The sequence below is a fragment of the Sus scrofa genome, chromosome 6, assembly GCF_000003025.6.
Source record: "Sus scrofa isolate TJ Tabasco breed Duroc chromosome 6, Sscrofa11.1, whole genome shotgun sequence".
Classification (NCBI taxonomy): Eukaryota; Metazoa; Chordata; class Mammalia; order Artiodactyla; family Suidae; genus Sus; species Sus scrofa.
The window spans coordinates 100,545,356-100,560,434 of record NC_010448.4 but is presented as its reverse complement, the minus strand read 5'-3'; the positions used below and the strand labels follow the sequence as shown (position 1 = coordinate 100,560,434).

Below are 15,079 nucleotides of genomic sequence, written 5' to 3'. Positions count from 1 at the left end.
TATTGTTATATGCATAGCATCTGCATGTGTTATACTACCATCAGTACAGCATTGTATATATAAATCTCATATATTTTCATTGTGAAATAATTGCACACTTACAGAAGAATATCAAGTATAGTGCAAACAACCTTTTTTTCTGGACCCATTTGACCTTTTGAGAGTAACTTGCCAACCTAACGTCCTAACACTCCCAAGAACTTTAGGTCTTTAAGTATTTAATATGCATATATAAATATACATATTGTGAATACATATAAATGTACACTTTTTGTCTATTCTATCAATTACTGATAGAAGACATAAAAATCTTCAACTTGGATAATTGCAGATTTGTCTAATTTTCCCCCTTTTTGGGAGGTCTCTCTTTTATATAAATATAAAGATATACATATATATATATATATATAGATATACATAAGCATATATATGGATCCATATAGAGAGAGTGAGCCATTCTCTAAATAGTAATGGTATATATATTAAAATCAAGAACTTATTTTGGAAGTTCCCATTGTGGCTCAGCAGAAACGAATCTGACTGGCATCCATGAGGACACAGGTTCGATCCCTGGCCTCACACAGTGGGTTAAGGATCCAGCATTGCTGGGAGCTGTGGTGTAGGTCATAGACGTGGCTTGAATCTGGCATTGCTGTGGCTGTGGTGTAGGTCAGCAGCTGTAGCTCTGATTCAACCCCTAGCCTGGGAACCTCCATATGCCACAGGTATGGCCCTAAAAAGACCAAAAAAAATAAATAAATAAATAAAGAAGAAGAACTTATTTTGGATATATTATTATTATCTGATCCAAATAATGCATTTAAATTCTGCCAATTTTCCCCATAGTATCTTTTATAAAAAAAAGAATCCAGTTCAGAATGGCATATATAATAGCTACATTTATTTTTTAAAGATGATGCCTTATATTCATCATTTTCTGACTTAGAATAATTCCTTAAGTATATATTTTAACTGAAAGTTAATTAATTAAGGAATTAAACCAATATGTGTATATATTCTGCAAGTACTATGCAAGATTTTGGTGTTAGAGTTATTAATAAAGGCACAATTTTTTTTCTCTCATGGTGTTTATAATCTAGTGGAAGAGAAAGTAATTTTTGAAATAATATAACTAGATATTTTTAGGGGGGAATATTATTTGAAGGAGAAAGAAATACAGAAGTGTCGGGACAGACATCAGTAGGACTTGACCTTATCCAGAGTGTTCAGGGGAAAAAAAGGAATGAATGTATACGTTGAGATCTGCAGCCCTAAATGGCCAATAATTAGGGGGGGGTCAAGGATTGGCATATCCAAAGGCCTTATTACAAACTAAAGCATAGTGCTTTCGAGGAACCAGAAGTAGACCAGTGAGGCTAAAGAAGTGAGGGTGAAGAGAGCATGGTACAAGGTATGGCCAGAAAGGTGCACAGCTACATACCCTGTGGGCCATGTTAAGGGTTTTAGTCTTAATCCTATGAGCAAGAGAAAATTTTGGCACTATTTTAGAAAGGGGTAATCGGTTCATGTCTGCATTGTGAAAGGAGGAATTTAGTTACAATATGGAAAAAGGATTGGAAAGGGAACCAAGAATGGAAAGAACTGTTGGGAAGCTGTTGTAGCCATTTGGATGAGAGATGATGGTAGCTTGGACCAGGGTCACATGCAGAGGAGACAGAGAAAGATGAGCACTCCTGAGACATAATTAGAAGGTAGTATCTAGGGAGTTAGTGATGTATTGATGTACAGAAGAGAAGGAGCTGTCAGTAATGTCTCCTGGGTTCCATGCTTTTGCCAAATTAGATGGATGGTGGAGTTCATGCATTTAGGGATGAGTGTGTGCAGGTTTGAACACGTCGAGGTTGCTATATGACTAGTAGAGCCAAGTAGATATTGAGGAGGCAATTGGACATATGGAGCTGGAAGTCACAGAGGTGTTTCCTGTGAGGTTACACATTTGGCAGCTGGGGTAATGAACACAGGCTTACCTTGTCCACAGTTCGGCAAACAGGAGTAACACTCATCTCTGTAAGGCGTTTCTTTCCTACAGAAAATATACGTTCTAGGTATTCTGCAGTCTGAGTCCAAGGACTGAGACCATTTGCACCTTAGTGGATGTTAGCTGACCTTACAAAGTACTCCTTCCCACTCTTTAGTTATTGCTTACAGAGGGAGGGAGTAAATGGGGGGAAAATCCGGTTTTTAAAATTTCAGGATTAAATTACACTTATAAATTGTGTCTTTAAAAAGTGGAAATCTTATCTAATGCTTAAGTAAAGGAAGACTTCCAAGTCATAATTTAAAAGGTTTATTATTTTATTTTATTTTTTTATTTTTACTATCATAGCTGGTTTACAGTGTTCTGTCAATTTTCTACTGTACAGCAAGGTGACCCAGTCACAGAAACATATATACATTCTAAAAGGTTTATTATTTTAGATTCAGGCAATCAAAGCCAAGTTTACCTTTGCATTTTCTTTTAAACGGACAACTTATAAAGCAAATGAGCAATAAAAACAAGGTAGCAAAAGGAATTGGAACTGTATATATAGACTTCAGAAGGCTTTTGTCCACCAACCAGTGATAGAATAATGCAGAGTCAAGCATCTCTGGAGTGATGATTTGACAAGTTATTTACAAATCAGTCTAATCTGCTCTTTAAATAAACCTTATTCAGGTAATGCTTGTTTAGTAGAGTTCCCAGAAGGTAATATAGTGGATTTTCTGTCATGGGATGTTGTTACTGCCCAAACTTTTTATTGTTTTTGCACATCTGATTTTCAATAGCAATTTGTCATCATCATGACGTGTTTTTTTTTTTTTTTTTTTTTTTTTTTTTTTTGCTTTTCAGGGCCGCACTCACAACATTTGGAAAATTCCCAGGCTAGAGGTCGAATCGCAGCTGCAGCTGCTGGCCTACATCACAGCCACAGCAATGCAGGATTTGAGCCATGTCTTCGACCTACACCACAGCTCATGGCAATGCCGGATCCTTAACCCACTGAGCAAGGCCAGGGATTGAACCTATATCCTCATGGGTACTAGTCAGATTGATTTCCTCTATGCCACAATGAGAACTCCTTCATCACTGTTAATTTTAAGGCTTTTAACTGCTTTCTGAAAAAAAGAAAGATTATCTAATGTTCAGAATAAGGGGAAAAGCAAGAGAACTCAAACCTATTGAATATATACTATCTTCCAGATTTTGCCGTCTGTTATAAATTCCTTGACTAAATAATGCACCTAATATTTTGGTTATTATTACTTCGATTTGCCAAGAGAACTCAAGACCTACGGATATGTAAGACTTTCCAACATTATTTATCCAGTTAAAACTGTGGTTGGGATTTAAACCTGCATTTGTGTGATTAAAAAATTCTCTGGCGTGCCATTAAACTACTCATTTTCTGTTATGGTTTTAGTTTAAATATTCATGTTTTCTCATTGTTTTGAAATGGGCTGTTCAGATATGGCTTATGTGTGACTCTTCAGTAGGAAAAATTACCTTACCAATTCTGCCAAATAATTTTACTCTACTAGAAGATACTTTAATTTTGAATTATTTAAAACACAATACAGACCTTTCATTCATTCTTAGAGGTCTTTTCCCACAATTACTCTGGAGAAAAAAAAAAAGGTTGGTCTTTTTAATTTTTTGAGGTTTAATTGACATACAACATTGTTAGTTTTAGATGTACAACATAATGACTAGATATTTGAATACATTGTGAAACGTTATCTAAAATGTAGTTAACATCCATTGTCACTCATAGTTACACATTTTTTAAAGTTACTGTTACTCTAAACAGTAGCATATTATTAACTATAGGTCACCAAGATTAACTATAGTCCCAAGATGTATGTTACATCTCCATGACATTTATTTTACAACTGGAAGTGTGTATCTTTTAAACTCTTTACCCATTTCGCCCAGCCCCTTACCTGCTGTCTGTGGTAAAAATCAATCTTTTTTCTGAATTCATGAGCTCAGACTTTCTGTTTTTCTTCTAAATTGCACATATAATGAGATCACATGGTGTATGGTGTGTGTCTTTCTCCATCTGACTTATTTCATTTGGCATAATGTCCTCAAAGTCCAGGATGGCCTTCCTTTATTGTTTATTGATATTTCTTAGTGATGTGTCCAAATTTACACACGTCATCCAGCCCAAGACCATGCTAACCTTCTCTTGGTTATTTCATTTTACAGAAGGAGAACTTGAAGCAGAGTGGTTGCAAGATGTAGGTTTATCCACCCTGATCTCAGGTGATGAGGAAGAGGATGGCAAAGCCTTGCTCTCCACTTTGACTCGGACCCAAGCAGCTGCAGTGAAGAAGAGATATAATACTTACACGCAAACCCTGAGAAAAAAGAACAAGCAGTCTGCCAGGGATGTCAGAGACATCTTTGGAGTCAGTGAATCCCCTGTGAGTAACAGACATGGCTCTGAACGTTTGTTCTGGTTGGGGCAGGGGAGGCGAACGTGGAAAAATGTACCAGAAAATGTTGGCTATGTTCTAGCTTTAAGAGGAAACTAAAACAATTTTATAAATTTGAAACATTAGTGATTATCGCTTATTCCCCGTAGAGCAGCCTCCCTCCACACAGAATGCATTCCCTCCTTTTGAAGATGGAGGATAACTTCTTTGGTACGGGAGCAACTCTTGGTGGATGGGATACACGGAGCCTTTACCTAAATCTAAGCACTGAATGGAAACCCTGTGGACGGGCACAGGAGTCCCAGAGCAGTGGGCCTGAGAGTTATGAGCAAGTCTGGCTATTTGTTTTAATTGGGGGTGGGGATGGGAGCGTGGCCAGGGTAGCCTTTATGTTCAAAGAAATTCAAGTGGTAAAAAGCAAAAAATACGACATTAATTAAGTGGGCCAGAGAAGGATTCAAAAAACCATAAGGAAAGCATCACATGTTTTCTGAGAAATGGCCGGCTAAAATTCCAGCTTATCCCCTGGCAGTTCCCTGGCCGCAATTTTACTTCTGGCGCTGCTGAGTCATGTCCTCCTGTTTCTGTGTTTGAGTTAGTGCTAACTCTGCCTTATAGTTCCTTCATTCACCCACTGATTGCAGCATTGCAGTGTTACATTGAAATAATCACATCACTGATGCATGAGATACTTATTGGCAGTTCTTTTTCTTTTCTTTTTTTTCTGGCGTTTTAGGGCCACGTCCTCAGCATGTGAAGTTCCCAGGCTAGGGGTTGCATCCGAGCTGAAGCTGCTGGCCTACACCACAGCCACCACAATAACAACACAGGATCTAAGCCGCTGTCTGTGACCTACACTACAGCTCACAGCAATGCCAGATCCTTTAACTCACTGAGCAAGGCCAGGGATCGAATCTTCATCCTCCTGGATACTAGTTGGATTCGTTATTGCTGAGCCACAACAGGAACTCTGGTGCAATTCTTCTGTCAGGGTCTGTGTAGATAGGATTGTGGGAACTTTGGGGTAGTTAATATCTAGGAAGAGGGGAACTTGATATTCTGCTGCACTCTCAGATCAAGTTGCCTGAGGCAAGTTAGTTAATCACTTTGATTTTGATTTCTCATGTTTCATTGTAATATCAATAATGACATAAATCAAAACTTCAAGGATGTTGAGTAGCAAGCGTGACTGAAGACAGTCTGCAGTTTGAATTACGTTAGGTCATCTCTAAGTCAGCTCTTAGGTACAGTAATCATATGGGCAGCTCACATGTACAGAGTTAACCTTTGCATTTGTGTTAACAATGTCCTGGAATAGCCCTGTCCTTTAGAACTTTCTACTTTCTGTAGAATGATCTGTTTCTGTCCCCAGCCACATGTGGCATTAGCACTTGAAATGTGGCTAGTAAGGAACTGAGATTTTACTTGTATTTAATCTTAATTGAGTGGAATCTAAAATGTCCCATGTGGCTTATAGCCAATGTATTGAACAACACAGTTCTAGGTTCTTCTGTTGTATATAATGGTGTACATGAGGTAAGAGCATTTTGAGTTCTGTGCTGTTTGAATTTTCACCCTCCTGAAACCAGTGTCCTCCTGGAAGGTGAGATTGTCTAGAACTGCACCTGAGGAAAGGTGAGGCCCACAACTTAAGGCCAGGGCTCCAGCCACCTGAGTCCCAGACAAGATGCCTATCAAAGAAAAGATTTACCCTTCTGGTTTAAATTCCCTGGGTCATTTTCCTGTTATCTTGAGAGAGTCCTGAGAACTTGGTCTATATGCATGCTTTCCCATTTCTGTTTCTCATTACTTCAGACTAAGATTTTTCTTTTTCCCTAGCAAACCTCAAAATACAGAAGGGTTTATAGCTTCTCCTGAATCCTCCAGTTATTCAAGAAAATGCATAACTAGCCTCTCAAGTTTTCCTTAAACTTTGCTCTTTAGTCACACACACACACACACACACACACACACCCAAACAACAACAACAAAAAAGTGCTTCTCCCTCTTCTTTCACTTAGATCCCAAAGGAAAACTTCATGTGGGCACTTACTCATCAGGGCTTAAGTATAAAAAAAAATGAAGAATCTTTTACTTTTCCATAACATGCAAGTGGCAAGTGCAATAAAGCGTTGGTTGTCTAACTCCAGCCAAGGCAGAGAGAGGTCCGAGTTCAAGGTGGGCCAGGGGCTGGTCCCCAGCTCTTCCTGCTGTGCACCTTCCTCTCCTCCCCTCCCAGTTGTGCTGCTGGAACCCCAGTTCTAGGGAGACTGAGGAATAAGGCAGGGGGGTGGTTGCAGGTGAAAGGAGCACCATGTATCCAGAGAGTTGAGTCCTGTGCTGTCCTGAGAAGTGGGGCGTTGGGAAGTCAGGGCAAACCTGGCATTGCATTATGCTGCTTCCAAGTTCAGGTTGCTCTTTGTCAAAAATGTGAAAAGCGGAGTTCCCGTCGTGGCGCAGTGGTTAACAAATCCGACTAGGAACCATGAGGTTGCGGGTTCGGTCCCTGCCCTTGCTCAGTGGGTTAACGATCCGGCGTTGCCGTGAGCTGTGGTGTAGGTTGCAGACGTGGCTCGGATCCCGCGTTGCTGTGGCTCTGGTGTAGGCCGGTGGCTACAGCTCCGATCCAACTCCTAGCCTGGGAACCTCCATATGCCGCGGGAGCGGCCCAAGAAATAGCAACAACAACAACAACAAAAAAAAAGACAAAAGACAAAAAGACAAAAAGACAAAAAAAAAAAAAAAATGTGAAAAGCCACACAAAGCGAACCTTTTAAAAATATGGTATATTTACAATATGTAAGGCCTAATAAACATCTCCACAGATTTTTTTTCTTTTTCCCAAAACATTCAGCATCTGCAAGTAAATGGACGTGGAAGTTCTTAGGAATATGGCTGAACTTTTACGTTTCCTACTTGAATCTGACAGCATGAACACTAATTCCTCCCTCCCGCCTTCTCTTGCTCCAAGTGTGTGTCTGTCCTGGTGTGTCTTTGAGTGGGGGTTTCTCCACTTCCTCCCTACCCAACCCCCATCATCCCCCACCCCCTTCTATTCTTTCATTCTTTCTTTCTCATTATTCGCCTACATTAATAGAACAATTACTTACAGTTTCCATTTCACTTTCTTAATGAAGTTTTAACATTACAAGTGCAGAAGGTAATTTTGCATTAATTTTAGGCATGTGAATCCGAACCATTATACTTACCAAATGAAGATATAAGTAATTTAGAGGATAGATAGGTAGATTATACTAGTTCTTTTCTTTATTTTTGCACATAGAATGCCAGGCTCAAAACCATTTTTCTTTGGAATTTTGAGGATATTTGTCCCTTATCTTCTCTTGCACACCGTTACTATGGGGAGGCACAATAGCAATCTCATTTCTTTACATAGAAATGTGGAAGCTTTTTGAATTTTATTTTTATTGTTGAAACCTTGAAATCTTAGCAGTTTTACCTTTTAAAAAAATCCAGCCTCGTTACTACTAAGTGAGCTTTTTCATCCTTCGGGCTCCACATATGTTCTCCCAACATTTAAAACAAGTATTTGTTCCCTTCTCCTATCTCCTTCTGGATCTTAGATGATGATGTTAGATGATTGTTGCATTGCCTGGATTGAATCTCAGTATCTCTTAAATGTTCTGTTCTATTTTCTAACCTTTGTTTGTACTTTTGTTCTGTGTTTCTGTCTATCCCATCAACTGTATTTAATTTAATTTTTTTTTTTTAGGGCCGTGCTTGGGGCATATGGATGTTCCCAGGCTAGGGGTCAAATTGGAGCTACAGCTGCTGACCCACACCACAGCCACAGCAATGCAGGATCCGAGCCATGTCTGTGACCTACACCACAGCTCACGGCAACACCAGATCCTTAACCCACAGAGTGAGGCCAGGGGTCAAACCCGCAACCTCATAATTCCCAGTTGGATTTGTTTCCACTGTGCCACAGTGGGAACTCCCTATCCCTTCAACTTTATCTTTAAATCATTAATTTGGCCTTTGTTGTATTAATACTTCTGCTTTTCATTAATTTTTAAAAATTTAACAGTCATCTTGTGAATTTACTGAAGACTCTCCTTTCCTCCATATTTCCCTTTATTTTGTGATTTGTTCTGGTTTCTTGGCGGCAGTAGCCTCTCAGCATTCTGAAGGTACTAAATTACACCTTAAATTCCAAGGTTCTCTTCTTTTCTTTGTATTATCTCTTGCCTTTAGGGTCATCTGTTTAATTTTTGGCATTATTACATTGCTGTTGTTCAATTGATTTTGATCCTTAGGTATTGTGTTGGTTCATATTCATTAATGGAGAACTAGATAGATTGATGGATTGATTAGTAGAAGTAATACTTGTGTATTTGCTATGCAGTTACATAGATCTGTTTTCTCCCCAAAACTCTCCCCCAAAAAACAGGGGTCTGGGCCTATGTGAGTGGTGAAGTGTGTCAGTGTCAACCGTCATACTTCACTTTAAGGTGTATGTGTGTGTGTGTGTGTGTGTATGTATACATATATGGCATCATGACAAAATAACAAGAGTCCTGCAGAATCCTAATTTGCTTTTTTTTTTCTGGCAAACCTAGCTTTCCTTTTTATATTCCTGTCTGTGTCCTCTCAGAAGGCCCCAATACATTGCAATTCAACATTCTTTCTGTCCAGAACCACCACACCCATATTAGGACAACCACTGCCACTCCCACGGCGGGTGGTCACTCTGTTTCCAAAGGGCATTCCATTTAGCTGCTGCCTGCTGTCCTTCTGCACAGCTGTTGGTTGTCCCCTGAATTGGGCGATGCCTTCCTGCTCTTCATATTTTCATTATGGATGTGTGCTTTTTCTGGTTAGGCATTTACCTTCCACACATTTTTCTCTTACACCTTTTCTTCAGGCTGAGAGATTTCCCTCTACCCTTATGAAAACATCCCTTGATATCTTCCAGGCTTTTTATCTTCCAGGAACATCCAGCAATTTCTGTTCTGCTAATCGAAATGCCTAGTGGTTTCTAGATCTACTCTTTGAAAGAAGTATCTCTTTGACACTTTGAGTGATACACAGGGTTAGGATGTGCACTGCCCTATCTTGATCCAGTTTTTTCTTATGCTGCTTCTTCAATAGTATTTGCTCCCTCCCCAAAATGTGGGTGTTTTTTTCCCCCTGATTTTAAAAGTAATACATAATGTTTATTGGAAACAGAAAATACGTACAAGCAAAATAAAACATGAGTATTCTTTTGGGCTCAAATAAAATTTCATGATTTAATTAAATGTCCAACAAATACAATTTTCAGGGAAGTTCTAATCATAAAGGAATAAATTATTTAACCCTTGTTTTAGTGGAGCTATTATACACCAAATCACAAATATTAAATCAGCCTCTGGATGTATGTAACCCAAGGTCTATTGTCCATTTTATCATGGGCAGAAGTCGAGTTCCCAAACAGGTTTTCCTAATATCCAGAGGATGTAAGTCAGTTATTCCCTTCACTAATACATTTAATTGAGCAAAAAATAGTCAATCTAATGTATTTTCAGTTGCATAATTGATTAACAGTTCAAGGTGGAACTAACTCATAATTAACTGTTTAAATATAGTCATACAGTCATTTTTAAAAACATAATTATATCACCTTTTTATACATTTGACTGCATGGCACGGAAAACCTAAGAAATCATGAGTTTTACAGATGTGGATTTGTTTTTTTCCCCTCTCACAGAGGAAACTGAAGGTAGGTGTTCTTTTGCTTTAGCATAGATCTAGCCTCCTTCCATCTAATTTATCTTTCATAAGTGGCCTTCATTCTTTTGCTTAGCAAGGTGACCAGGCCACTCCTGTCACCATGTCCATGTTCCTGGCAAGTCCTGGACCATGTACCAGCTGACTCTGTATCTCCGACTTTGGTTTCCCAGAAATCTTACTCAGGAGAATTCCAGTTACCTTTCATTGCCCAGAAATGTTATACAATTCTTCTTAGGTCCATGATAGTCTAGGAAATGGATATTTTTTCATTGTACACAAAAGTTCCTAAAAACAACAACAACAAAAAAAAAAAACCAACACTCAGGATCCTTCTAAGGAAGACCGGCGACTGTGTTTGGGGCAGGCAGTTGACACCATCTTCCACAGAGACTCATGTCTGTCATCGTGCCCAATGTGTAGCGAGCCCTTGGTCGTGGCTGCTAAGTGACCAGGCACAGTGACCAGTGCACAGGCCATCATATCTACGGATGTCTCACCGAAGCTGTGTAAACACACATACTGTATGTGTAACACGTGATTGAATGCACAGCTCCTCCTGGGAGAACATGCCTGAATAAAAATGCACTTTCATTTTTCTCAATAGCCAGATGATTTTTGTTGTATCTCAACTCCTCTTTTGGATGGGACCCTGGACGAAGAAGGGATATCAGCAATTCCCTGCAGAAATGGTCAACTGGTAAGATTAAGCAAGGGGAAGCAAGAGCAAGGAGGTTAGGTGAAGGAATGGTTTCAAGGCAGCCAGGAAAATTTGGAGGAAAAAAAAAAAGCCTACTTACTTGGTAACAATGAAGGAAAAAGGCTCAGACCCAGAAATGAATAATTAAGTACTTAAATCCACAAATAACTACGTGGCTTACCTCTACCTACAATAACAAAAACAAGCACAGCTGCAGCGATAGGCACAGCCAGAGCCAGGAGTCACTACATGGGGGAGGTTGTCAGCTAAACCATTGTTCTCTTCGCTGAGGACATAATGGAAAAATTTAGGTGACCTCTATATATTGTTCGGTATGAATTTAATTCTCACCATAAGAAGTATTTTGACATTTCAGTTATTTTCTAAATGTAAATATATTGTGGGAGCAGCACTGTAGCATCTTCAATGTGTAACAGTAGGTGGAAAAATATATTCTCTCCCACAGGAGGTATACACATTTCATCCAAGTCCACTTCCTCCAGTTTAATACACAGTGTCAAAGGGTGCCGATCTGAGTTCAGAATTGCTAGTGAAACCATTTCAGTGAAAGAGATGGATCTCATGGTGTGATCTGTACCTCTTGCCAGGGGGCCCGGGTCCTCTCGTTGAAGTGGTGCACTCTGAGAAGGACAAGGTGTACTGACTTCTGCCTCCACTTGAACTTGTGGCGGGAGAACATTTGCAATGAGAGGCCTTCCTCTCTCGTGCTTCTATGGGTCTCTTTCTCTTTAGCTCTTATTCCCTTTTCCTAGCAGAGGAAGAGGGGTCCTTTGTTGTCCTATGAGTAACCCCTGTACCATTCTTCATCTGACGATGACGATGGTGATGATGGTTAGATTCTATACAGTTTACTTTCATCCTGCATCTATTTTCTCTGGGGCCCTCCATCTGCATCTTACAACTGTCAGCTTATACAGGCTCACCCTTACCCCTTCCAAAATTCTGTTCAGGGCTTTGCATGTGGCCAGTTTGTGTGCTGGATGCTTTTCTGTTGCTTGAAGAGCAAGGTAGGCCAAGGTCTGGAGGTGGAGGGTGGCCCCCTGGGGCTGTGAGCCATGCTGGTTTTTTTTCTAATTTTACTGTATTTCTCATCAGAGTGTGAATTCCAACTAGTCAGAGGTCTTTATGTTTTCTATTGCATTGGTAGCATGTCCCCCCAGGTTTTAGATTGTTCCCTCGGTACAGGGGGTTCTTCTTCACCTTCCTTCCAGCCAGGGCACTTGGTCCTTCTCTGCCCGCCCCATACCCCTTCACTGCAGCCACCACCTCTCCTCTCTGCCAGAGGAGGGGCAAGTCAGAGTAGACATGACTTGCTTTCAAATAAAGGAGTTTCTACAAGCTTTTTGTCCCACCTGCCTCTCCACACTGTTTTGATAGCCTCCTCCTCACCCTCGGGCTATAGGGATGGCTCAGCCCATGACCCCAGACACTGGACAGATGGGACAGCAGCCATTCATTCATCACTTATTCACACAGCCTAGGGGAGGACTCCACAACCACACAGACCCACACATGGGGTACACTTGGGAACACAGTGAACAACCAGGGGTGCGGGAGGTAGGCTCTGTAGTACCGAGAAAGCGGGGTGCCCCCTGGTTCCTATGGGAGGAGGGGTTCAGCTGGTTTGAATGAGGGGACCAGGAGTGAGCACGGGACTAAACGAGTGGACAGGGAACTGAAACCCACTGCTCAGGGATAAGCAGGAACTGTGATTAGTCCCTTACATAAGGGGCATTGTCTAGCTGGGGACCTTACCTGAGGCAGTGGGGGGCGGGGGGGGGGTACTTTGACTTAGGCCACTCGGCCTCCAGCTCCTATCAGATGTCAGAGCAGAACCTAAGAGTGAGCCTTGTCCTAGATCTTCTCTCTCCTTCACACTCAAACCCAGCCATGCACTCTCAGGATGAGTCTGGACTTCTTTTGTTTCTTTTCTCTTTTATCGCTGTCCTTTTCATTTCAGATCTTTGAGGGTCTTGTCATCTTTTAAAGGTTAAAGGCAAATGTGGTGCCAGGCCCATGAAGAAATCTCCCCCTGAGGTGGAAGAGAACAATTACATTTTACTCCAGTCACGCCCCTGACTCACTCACAGGTTTATAAAATGAGAAAGCAGTGTTGCTTTTTATCAAGGAGGCAAATGAGGGCTAGCATGACAGAACAACTGTAGAGAGTAGTAGAAATATTAATTTGCATAATCACATATATTACAAAAATGTTACATCTTCTTAGCAGATTGCATCTTTTATCCTTTGAGCAAATCTGGCAAGAAATATCTCTGGATACTAAATTTTCATATCCAAAAAGCTTAAATCCTAAACTGGTGAGTATCATAGTGTTAGGCTTTAATCATTTTCTTTCAGAAATGTGTAAATATTAACCTGTTTGCTCTTTCATATAGTGTTAATGTTAAGTCTGATGCCTCTCTAAATCATTCTTATTTATATCCTGCTCTCGTTTTTGTATTTTTGGAAGCTTTTTAGGTTTATCTTTGTTGTTGGAGGCCTGAACTATCATCAGGATAGAAACACATTTTTTCATCGTGGTCAGCACTCAGCCTTTTGTTTCTGAAAAATATTTCCTTTTGGTTCTGAACATTCTTTTCCCATTATTCCTTTTATTTCATTACCTCCATTTTCTCTATTCGTTTCTTGCATTCAACTCACATATCTCTTAAATTGTCCCATATTTTCCATGTCCTTTTTTCCTGTTTATTCTGTTTGCTAGCAGATTTTTGTCTACATCATTTTGTGGAAACGTAATTTTTGTCATGAGTGGTTATAATCGGGCCCTGTTGATTTCTGAATTCCGCAGTCATACTGATAATTCAAAAGATCCTCCTCTTTCACTGATTTACCCTTTATTGTTATAGTTACTCCTAATTTGTGGTTAAAATAGTCTCTCAAATCTCTCTGAAATTATTGTATCATTCTAAGCTTTTTTCTCTTCCCTCAATTATCTCTTTCTTCCCAAATGTTTATCACTGTACTTCTTTTTAAAAATACTGATTTTCTCTATGGCTGACTTCTTTATAATGTTGATTTCCTCCAACGGCTGATGACCCTTGGAGATGGGTTGAATTAACTAATGACTTTTAGGATATGTCATTGCTGTGATTTCCCTGCCATTATACAGATATTTGCCCAGAGGACAGCTTATCCAATAAGAGGGTTAGCTTTGGGTCCTGTGTTGTTTGTTTGCTTTTTGGGGCTTTGTCCTTTCTTTGCCAGCAATGTTGTCTTATGTTATTCCTAGGCTGTCTCTCTACAATTAGGAAATAAATTTTTAACTTTTTATTTTCCAGGAATTTCTAATAATTTTCCATGTATTGTTAGAACACTTTGTTGGTTCTCGGTGCGCTTTGGAGCTGTTCTTATAAAAATACGGCCTTTCTGTAATTCTGAGGGAGGTGGTTGGGAATGATGTGTCCTCTGTCCACCATCATGATCTAAGTTTTCTTCTGTTGCCTCTTTAGCATCATTTCCACTTCCAAATAGGTGTGCGTTCTTCTTATTCATATAATACATACACATTGGGGGAAGTTAGAAAATGCAGAAAAGCAAAATGAAAAATAACAGTTTCTAAGGTCTGATATAAAAGTATGTTAAATATCCAGTATGTTTAAATTTTGCAGAAAGTTGCTTTACTCATGGAATGGAATATTTGCAGCTTATTTTGGGAAAGGCTGTTGTATCACAAATGCTGGTAAAACTCTTAGAGTGTAAGCACAAGGGCTACAAGACAGTATATCACACCACATAATTGTCTCAAATATACTTACTGCATAATGAGAATCAGTTTGTCCAATGCTCAGTGAATGGGAATGAAATATTTGGCTCAGTCATTTGTGTCTGTGAGATAGTCAATCTAATGTATTTCCAGTTTCACAACTGGAAAAAAAAAAAAAACCTGACTACTCTTGCTTTTGATTTGTAAATTATCCCAACATACAGTCATAAAGTCTGATTTCTAAGTAGCATAGTTTTCTCAGTAAGCTGCATGGCTTAGACAATTAGAGGTTTATTTTCCTTACAAAATAAGAAATCTGAGGCTAGTATGAGTGATATTAGTGGCATGGACCTACCGATTTTTTTTTTATCTTTCCCTTCTGCTCCTCTTACTACACAGGCAAGTATTTAATGCTTGTAGGATATCTGGCATCACAGGTTCAGTGTCCATGTTCTGGAATA

General features: G+C 39.7%; 1 protein-coding gene across 16 annotated transcripts in view; it reads left to right on the top strand.

Moving 5' to 3' along the window:
• Nucleotides 1–15,079, top strand: part of ARHGAP28 (Rho GTPase activating protein 28) — a 186,624-nt gene that overhangs the window by 120,574 nt on the left and 50,971 nt on the right. For 15 of the 16 annotated variants that reach the window (XR_002345017.1, XM_021096082.1, XM_021096074.1 and 12 more), the window contains 3 exons: nucleotides 4,211–4,428; nucleotides 10,781–10,873; nucleotides 13,122–13,212. Coding sequence is in view for 15 of the 16 variants with exons in the window: in XM_021096082.1 (XP_020951741.1) it covers nucleotides 4,394–4,428; nucleotides 10,781–10,873; nucleotides 13,122–13,212 (219 nt within the window). In the remaining variant the exon portion in view is untranslated. The remainder of the gene's footprint in view (nucleotides 1–4,210; nucleotides 4,429–10,780; nucleotides 10,874–13,121; nucleotides 13,213–15,079) is intronic. The other variant, XM_021096084.1, reaches the window with a different exon arrangement.